The sequence below is a fragment of the Cibotium barometz genome, chromosome 27 (assembly GCF_041138505.1).
Source record: "Cibotium barometz isolate CiBa-2024 chromosome 27, ASM4113850v1, whole genome shotgun sequence".
Classification (NCBI taxonomy): Eukaryota; Viridiplantae; Streptophyta; class Polypodiopsida; order Cyatheales; family Cibotiaceae; genus Cibotium; species Cibotium barometz.
The window spans coordinates 34321981-34331610 of record NC_141072.1 but is presented as its reverse complement, the minus strand read 5'-3'; the positions used below and the strand labels follow the sequence as shown (position 1 = coordinate 34331610).

The 9630-nt window shown below is 42.4% G+C and overlaps 1 protein-coding gene across 2 annotated transcripts; it reads left to right on the top strand.

The window, feature by feature from the left end:
* The first annotated feature begins 8054 nt into the window (after window positions 1–8054).
* LOC147623326 (putative E3 ubiquitin-protein ligase RHY1A) lies at window positions 8055–9318 on the top strand. Of its 2 annotated transcripts, none has more exons than XM_086821466.1 (3): window positions 8055–8361; window positions 8485–8609; window positions 8700–9318. In XM_086821466.1, the coding sequence occupies exons 1-3, from the start codon at window positions 8239–8241 to the stop codon at window positions 8959–8961; spliced, it is 510 nt and encodes a 169-aa protein (XP_086677592.1). In that variant the 5' UTR covers window positions 8055–8238; the 3' UTR covers window positions 8962–9318. The 2 variants fall into 2 exon arrangements, with proteins under 2 accessions (XP_086677592.1, XP_086677591.1); XM_086821465.1 differs by having other exon boundaries at window positions 8071–8361; window positions 8485–8612.
* The last annotated feature ends 312 nt before the right edge of the window (window positions 9319–9630 follow it).

The following is a 9630-nucleotide window of genomic DNA, read 5'->3' as shown; positions in this document are numbered from 1 at the left end:
CCACCTCTCCTCCCTGGATCAAGTGGATAATCTAGTCCCTCTAGAGCCCACGATCTGTGGGCGACAATGGAGGGTCCCCCCGAGATGTCTTTGTCTGAATGCCCGTAATTTCCTCTAGCATCGTGAGACTAATCTCCTGTAGTGGCCTCTATGTAGGTGCTCTATGCGTCTCTGCTCAATCATCTCATATGTTCATCCTCGTGGGGTACAACAGTGGTCTGTGCAGCCATGTCGGGTCTGAAATCTATGGATCCTCCCTGTGAGTCTAAGTGTGGTCTGGTGGTGGGCTGTCTGGCTCCTGGGTCTCTCGCGCATCGTGAGTCTGGTGGCCCTCCATCTATCTAAGTCTCTTGTCTCTGAAAGTGAAAGCCTCTCTGACAAATAGAGCTAGGCATCTCTGATCCTCATGACCCTGAAAATAGGGCCAAAGCCATCTCTAAAGAGATAGTGAAACCTCCCCTGGATCTCATAGTATGCTGGGCATCTGCATAAGAAGTGCTGCTCTGTCTCAACCTCGCCCATGTCACATATGGAGCATGTCCAGTCCTGTCTACTAACTCTCCTGCCTCTCCTAGTCCGTCTCATCCTGCCTACCTCAATCTCCAATCTGTGGGATGAAACTATAAGCTATCTAAGAGAGATCCTGAGTGCATGCGAGAGATGTATCCCTGTGTACCCTAGAGGCTCAATGAAACCCTCATTCGAGATCCTAAGGAAATGACTGCGGTATGCAGTCATCCTCAGCAGGCAAACATGTGGGGAGGATTCATGTACAAAATGTGTAGAGCTGGAGTAGGTCTGCACGAATGTCCTGACTGATCTGGTGTCATGATAAGTATAAGTGAGGAGCATCGAGACTGTATCTGAATGGCAAAAGCCTATCTAGGTCTAGGCCAAGTGAGTGAAACCATGTACAGAGTCTATGGAATCTGCCAGAGCCTGGGATGAAGTCAAAGTAAGCCATGGAAGTCGGGTGCGACCCTCTACTGTGTCTCCAAATCTGAGGATCCGCTGGAGGTATATGATAGTCTGGAAGGCTGCATCGAGGACCAATGGTGAGGCTCCAAACTCTGCCAGTAAAATGTGGTGGGGTACCGAAGGCTTGGCTCTGATGATCCTGGAAAATAGTAGAACCTGCACCCTCTCAATCGCTCTCTAGTCGTCCAATCGGAGGTCGCAGGCCCAGAAAGGACTCCCATACATGGTGGTGGTAGGTCACACTAATGTGTCGAACAAGAGGGACTTCGTGTCCGAGACTGATGACACTGTCTCTCAAGATGTGCCAGTGAAGCATATCCTCTCCGCATCTTGTCTCAAGCCGCTGGTATCATAGTGAAGGAAGGCCCTGTGAAGACTACCCCCAAGTACGTGTAGCATCTGACCAGCTCCACCTGCTCTCCTCCAAACACAAATCCCTCATGTCTCTAGAATGCTGAATAAGAGGTGTTGAAGATGATTACCTTGGTCTTCCCAAGGTTCACATTCAACTCCCTCTCCTGGCAAAACCCATGAAGAGCGTTCAGGTGCATCTGAAGTCCTTGTGTCAGTGGGACAAGATCAAGACCATGTCATCGGCATAAAGAAGAATCAGAATAAGAGCTCCTGCCAACAATGATCCCTCCCCCCCCCAAGATCTACATGAAAGTCTCTAGCTCGTCGATGTATAACCCGAATAAAGAAGAATCGGAATAAGAGCTCCTGCCAACAATGATCCCTCCCCCCCCCAAGATCTACATGAAAGTCTCTAGCTCGTCGATGTATAACCCGAATAGTGTAGGTGAAAGAGGACAGCCTTGTTTCACCTTTATCATGCTATGGATCTCATCGGTCCTGGTTCTGACTTTGCCTATGACATGCTCATATAGTGCTACTATAGCCCACTGAATCTGCGTGCTGTATCCCAACTGCTGGATCTGGTGTGCAAGAGACGGCGTCTAGGAACAGGTGTCTAGGAACAGTATCAAATGCTCTCTTGAAGTCTACAAAGCAGCAGTATAGAGACACTGGCTCCGTGATCTCGCCTCCTCCACCATGGCCCTGAGAGTAAAAATGTGATCCAATGTGCAGTAGTCCCTGCGGAATCCTGCCTCTCCCCATGCTCTAAGTCCTGTCTCTTCTTCGTTGGGTTTTCTGATTTGTGTATGGGTACTATAGTGTTAGTGAGCCATGTGGATGGAAGGCCTATACAGACTGACTTGTTAAAGAGGCGAGAGAGGGTCGGGGCTAAGGCATCAATCCCATGGGTTACAAACTCCGCTTGTAACCCATCATGGTCTTTAGCTCTCCCATTCTTTAACCGAGAGACAGCGTACCTAATGTTGGCACGATGAAACATAGGTCAGAAGATATGGGTCTGGAGTCTTGGGGTGGGTCCATGATGGGCTGGTCAGGGATGTCATAGAGTGCTGAGGTGTAGGCAGACCAAACACGGGGATCTGTGTGAGCGGAGAGTGGGACTTGAGGCAAAGGAACCTTTTCCAGAAGTCCTTGGAGTCACAGCTAAAGAGTAAACTCCTTAGCTCCTCCTTATTCCGGATCAGGAATTGACGTTTCTTGAGTCTCATCAATCCCTTGTAGTCTCGCCTGGTCTGTGCTAGGCAAGGTGCAAAGGTCTTCTCCTCGAAACATAGGTGCCGATGCATCAATCCCTTGTAGTCTCGCCTGGTCTGTGCTAGGCAAGGTGCAAAGGTCTTCTCCTCGAAACATAGGTGCCGACGCATGGCCCTACATTCGTCGTCGTCATACCAACTATTGCATGGGACCTTGCCTATAGGCAGGGGACAAGAAGAGTGGGTGACTGGGAAGGAATCGTGGGCTGTTGTGAGGTGAGCATGGACTTGTGGACAAAATCCCATCTCTTCTGTGTGGAGTGTAGGGAATCGAGGTGGTTGATGGTGATGATCTAAGATAAATGGAGGTTGTAAAGATCGTCCAGAGAATGGTCAAAGTGAATCTCGAGGTATGGATGTGAATTTGGATGTCTAGGTGGAGGCTCGTGTGTCATACATGTGAGGGTGAACGTGATGTGTGAGTGTGTGATGTGTGAGTGTGTTCTGTAGATGGGAGTGGGTGTGAAACTCTAAGGCTATGAATGTCAGGGATGAGAGTCGGAGGACCCATGACGTAGTCAATGACACTGCAACCTGTGCCCTTAAAGGGGAAGCATGTGGATCTATGCAAAAAGAGGCCATCTGTGCACTATGAGCAGAAAGAAGATCCAATAAACATCATCCATACGTGGTAACATCTGCGTGAGCATCGTCAGAATGTCAGTCTAGGTCCTGTGCCTGCAATGTATGTACGATGATGGAGTCCTCAATGAAGTCTGGGATCTCTGCCTATCTGTCCTGCATCCTCGCGCACATCTGTTGATAGATCCTCTAATGGAGAGAGAGAGAGAGAGAGAGAGAGAGAGAGAGAGAGAGAGAGAGAGAGAGATTCTCTAGGTGATTAGGACCACATGCACACCTTTTGCCCTCGCCCATGCACAAAACCTACAAATCTCACTAGGCTCTGTCTTGTGTACACACACCGTATAAAGCTTCGTCATCGACATCCATCTAGGTACATCTTTGGATAGGGGGACCATGGTGGATGCACAAGCCTGGTCAATGGTATGACCCATTTCCTGGATCTTCTTAATCACCCCCTACTACACTTGAATAACTGCACTTCATGTCTAATAATCAATCCTACCCAAAACTTCTTCTTTGGCTCAACACCAATGGATCTTCGCCATTAACTACCACTCCTATCAGAACATGATCCCAGAGCTCCAATGATAGAAGATGACAAAGCATAAAAAGAAAAGAGAGAACAATGCAACTTGATGTCTCAATATCCACGGGAGCCAAGATACCATCACGGTGTCTTGACAAAGATGCTACATCTTCATGAACATCACCATCAACATACAGCATCTCGGAGCACAATCAATCTCCATGCATGTTGCCTCCTTGTCCCTCCCCCTTCGCCACTTGCTTACTAACCCCATTGTTTTACTAATTCCTCTTTAATACCACCTACCACTGGGATACTAGTCATCAAGTATTCCATGCTAATCTACTCATTCAAGTACTCAGACTCCTTTAATGTGAGGATGTCCCGCCACCAAAGGTAATTTTTAAAAAAACACCCAAAAAAATAAATAAAGAGTAATAATAAAAGCTGATTTCTCTTGTTTGTAACTCATTCTCCCATTTGTGCAACAGAAGTGGAGTGTTCTCTCTCTCTCCCTCTCTCTTGCAAACAACAACTATAATCTAGCATGTGTGGTGTGCTTAGGGTTTGGGTTTGGGAGTGCTAATCACTTATTTCCTCTTGCTCTCTCTATCTCTCTCTCTTGAGTGATTAGGCTAACCAATGCGATCCTTTTCCACGGAGATCCCACACGATCTTCTTATAAAGTATTGAGTCGTGAGACCATTTAGGCCTATAATCCATCTCAACTTGTGTAAGCACATGCTTCTTAGCTTGATCTTCTTGTTTCTTGAAACTAGAATTATAATATGATTTTAAAAACATGTTAAAGTTATTAAATTAAAGTTTTTTCATCAATTTTTCCACCACATCACCTATATATGAGATTAATTTTTGGCATGTGTACATTGACAAGCTGACAACACATACATTATTCAAATTTCCTATTAATATGGCATCATTCACAAAGAAACCCACTTTCAATTTGGATCTTAATGCTAATAGACAAAACATTGTAATTGATGGTGACATGTTCATCTAATGTGTCATTATAGTGGAGTATTGTAACAAGGTCGCACTCACTAGGAGTAGTGCTAGGCCACTAATAAGAGGCCACTAGGAGTAGTGCTAGGCCACTAATAAGAGGGCACTAGAATGTAGCAAAATAGTGATGGTGGGAGTAGGGGCCGTGGTGGGAGTAGGGGCTATGGTGGGAGTATCTCCTAAAAGTTTACATCAACATGTCTATAAAATAGTGTATTTTTAGCTACTACATGCCACTTTTAATCTTGATGTTTATATCTAATGTATATAGATGAAATTTAACTTAATGTAATCATAGATATGCTTAGTGAAAAGTATATTTTTTGAGCAATTATCTGATTTTTAATAGCATGTAATCAAGTAAAGAAAGGCTCAATAGGAAAAAGAGATATTTCTCAATTGTACTTTAGCCTTTCAAGGTCCCATAGGGCAAGGGGGATGGGGGGGATAGGGGTGGATGGTTCAACTCTATAAAAACCCACATAGCATGTACATGCAAGAACGTATTTAAAATACCTCCATTTTTATTTGTACTTTTTTAACACCCCCTTTTTGTAAGTATACATTTTCTTTGTAAATTCACATAAATTAATTATATTGAATAATCATTTATTTAATCCCATCTTGTAATTATATGGCATGTCAATCTTTTCATTTCACTCCATACACTAAGGTGCTATTTTAGATATGTATAAACTGACCCCCATTAGGCATCAACTTGGCATCTTTTCTCTTGATTCTCTCTTACTCTCTTTCCCTTGTTTCAAAAATTATGGGGCTCATGTGTTGAGTATTGTGATGCTCGTAAGGCTTCTAAATAATCATGGGAGCCTTGATCTTTCTTGAACATCATATTTTTGTTGCATATAAAACATCCAAAGGTCACGAAATGTATCATCCACCTACTTGGTGCCCTTTAAAATTGCACATAGAAACATCCAAATCTCACTTCATGTATCATCCACCTACTTGGGTAGGCATCCAATGGAACCATAAAAATATCCTCATGTTGATGATCAAATCCACATTCTATAATGGTAGAGAGAATGTGGATGTGTGTAAGATTAAAAAGAGGAATGAATAGTAGGTGCATATATGTACAGGAAAAAGAAATAAAATAGTGTACATGAAGATATGACAATCGGGAAGAATTTGAAGTATAAAACCTTATGTTAATGAAAGTGGCATGTGTCACCCGTCATCACTTATCAACATATGTTGTAGCAATGCTCTTCGTAATGATCTTTCTCTTTTTTTTTGGGATGTCGCATAGTGATGTGTATAGCAATAATTGTGTATGTGTACGTGCATGAGTGTGCATGCACGTATATGTTGTGCTCTGTGTGTGTGTGTGTGTGTGTTTTACTTTACTTCACCAGCTTTGTGTGGTAGTGTAGTCTAGTGATAAGTAACTTTTCTTATCTAGTCTACTCTTCCACTATGCGACACACAAGTCACAACCTCATAACCTTCTCACTAAAACTTAGACACAAGAGGCTATAAAAAGGCCTCACTTAATTTTCTTCTTTTTTAAACTTTTCATTGTCATCATCTATTAACTTTTTTTGCATGGATCTGCAAATAAAGAGTAGTAAAAACTTCACATGATAAAAATGGCCTCACCAACATATTTCCTAGATAAAGTTATTAATTTAATTAAGGCCAATATATGGTGGAATTATTTAAATTTGATCTAATCATTAAAAGTTATCAATTTAATCAAGGAACACACATTCCAATGTATGGTGATATTATTTAGATTTAATCTAATCATTAAAAGATAAATAATATCATTTATTCAATGTATTTCAAATGCTCTCTATTGATAGAATCCCTTTACATGTAGCTTTGTGTGAGAGATGTCTTAGATGCAGATTGTTTGATGCCACACATATAATGCATCTCTTGGCCAAGATTTTTGAGTGAGACTTAAGGTCCAATCAAGAGAACAAGTGATATTTCATTAATTTGATAAAAATGAGTAAGTTCCAAAATTTTTGTCAAGGAGGACTCAAGGATAATAAGAAAGATGTAATGAAGCCATAGTGAATAGTGGCTTACATTTTTACAATTTCATCTCACCAAAAGTTCCTCCTTTCACAACTCAAGAAAGCACACTCGTGCATTCATGTCTTCCATCATTCATCTAAAGCAATTCAAGGATCTCAATAATTTGAAGACATCACAAATTCCCTTCTATCATTCCATGAAGAAGATACAAAAAGCTTATTTGAAAGTATTTATACAAGATTTTTTTTTTGTAATGAACTATTGTAATACCATATGTACTAGTCATCAATAAAGTTATACGCATCCCTTTATTAAAGTGTTCAATATGTTGAAGTGACTCTTGGTGATAGTATACCTTTTTATTTTTTTCATTTTAAAATAAATTCATTACTTTAGCTAAACTATTTAATTGATAGCATTGCTTTTAATATACTTGAGCCAAACAATTTGTTGATAGCACTACTTTAATATGCTTTTTGGGATAAAGAAAGATAGTCGTAATTTTGTTGCACAATTATTGTTTTGTTCTACAACTTTTGGGTGGCAATGCATAAGCTTCCTAGCCATATTGCAAACACACAAGGTAAGAGTGAGGCATGCTTTTTTAAAATTGATAAGCATTGACACTTTGGTTAGTTTTTTTTAAACGAGGAAGTACTTATTTATATTATTGAAAGAAAGAATTGCAGTCACGCAGACAAAGTCTATGATATTCAGAGGCTTAGTAAAATATTAGCTATAACGGTAAACATCCACTCCTTTGCCTCGAAGGGGTGTGTGAACAAATCAAAATGAGCACTTATTGCATGGCCATCCAATTTGTCAAACCAAGCACATGAAGTTTTGCGACGAGAAAACCGACCCATTGTGTGCCTTCCACATGATGTTAATGATTGTCGCTTTGATTGAGTGTGCCACTATGATCTACTATATGGCTATGCAAAGTTGGCATTCAAGACTCATTCCATTGGAAGAATGTCCAATTGGGGGGGAACCAAGAAAATAAACCAGCAAGCTTTGGCCACTTCGGTTAGGGTAGTGATAAGCTTTATCTATGAAAAAGGGATAATAGTCATAAACATTGCTTTAGAAGTGGTAGGATAGAGATGGAGTTGTGAGTGGGCTATGCAACATTTATCTCAAGGGTAGGATAAAGGTGTCCTAGAGAGGCATGGAGGACATCAATTTTCAAGTGGGCTATGCTTTAGAAGTGGTGAGTGGGCTATGCAACATTTATCTCAAGGGTAGGATAAAGGTGTCCTAGAGAGGCATGGAGGACATCAATTTTCAAGGCCCTACTATCTACATGTGAGAGGTTGATTTAAAGTATAGTAGGAGTTACATAAATTGTGGGGAAATGGGGGCAGTTCCACAACGAAGTTTCCAAGAAGGTGTGGCCTTTAGTCCATACACTTTTCTAGCTTCAATTTCCCATCTAGGCCTCTTTTTTTTCACGCAATTAATTACTGAAGCTTTGGATTGAGCATGAGTCTACCGGGGGTGGAGAGTGCCAGGCGAAGGCGAGCCTCTCATGGGCGCTCTTCTGGTGGATCTTTGCAAGCTCCTCTCCGTCTAACAAAGCTGTCAACTGCAACCTCTGGTCTAGTGGTAATAACACTCTACTGTGAGCAATTGTATCGTAATGTTTCTGTGCTCATTTTGGTGGAGCAATTGTATCGTAATGTTTCTGTGCTCATTTTGGTGAGCTCTTCTGTTTGCTTATAATATCAGGGAGCAGGTGATGAGGATCGAGATGGCTGCTTGCAAGAGCGGGCTATGGCGGCACGAAATCGCCTGGACGAAAGGCTTCGAGCTCTGGACCCTTCCACCACCACCACCAACAGCAGCAGCAGCAGCAGGTTTGTGCATAAAACCAGACCAATCTAGAAATTGGGTTCACGTAAATGCCACCATTTTGGGCTTATATTTGCGTGCTTCGTTTGCAGGCGGCATGGTTCTATGGCGCAGCCAGTGCTGCTGCTGCGCAGCCACGAGAATCGTAGATGCAATGGTTTCAGACTGAGAGAGGAGAGATTGCCTCCGGAGGTGGACGGCCAGCACGAGGACTGCCCCGTCTGCTTGGACAGCTTCTCGTCCGGACAAATGGTGGTCTATCTGCCCTGCCATCACAGATTTCACAGCGATTGCCTTGTCCCCTGGCTCTACAATCACTGCCATTGCCCCTTTTGTCGAGCAAAGATCGCCTGACTCCTCCTCCTGTTGTCTCCACGAAATAAAAACTTTGAGTCCTAATATATTTTTAAAAACCACCATGCCAACACCATGTGGGCATGGTGTACCTAGGTGAAGTTGTTGATGTCTTCACACAAACATGATGATGCATCATTTCTTCATGTACAATTTCCCATCATGGCACCTTTCTACATGACCTTTTAGAAACTTGTGGTGGCTAGGTTCCAGAGCCGAGTGAGACACGAACCTTTTAGATGGGAGTACTTATGGTGGCTAGGTTCCGGAGCCGAGTGAGTTGCTCGGTGTGTGAATGGTTGCCAGAGGACATTATTATGTGCAATGGAAAGGCATTCTAACCTCCACCTCCTACAGGTAGGGTGTTGTAATACATTGCATGCATCTTGCAGAAAATGTGCATCTATGCACTATAAAATGGAAATGCCATAAAAAGGTAGTGCATCATGGCACTTTTCTACTTGGCCAACGTCTCTGACCTTCTTCAAGGTAGTAGGGTCTCAGACCCTAGTGGGTTGGTTGGTCATGTGAATGATTGCTAGAGGACATTTTTATTTATGTGCAATGGAAGGCATTGTGACCTCGGCCTCCTAAAGGTAGGGTGATGAAATACATTGTGTGCATCTTGCAAAAAATGTATATCTACGCATCATAAACTGGAAATGCCAT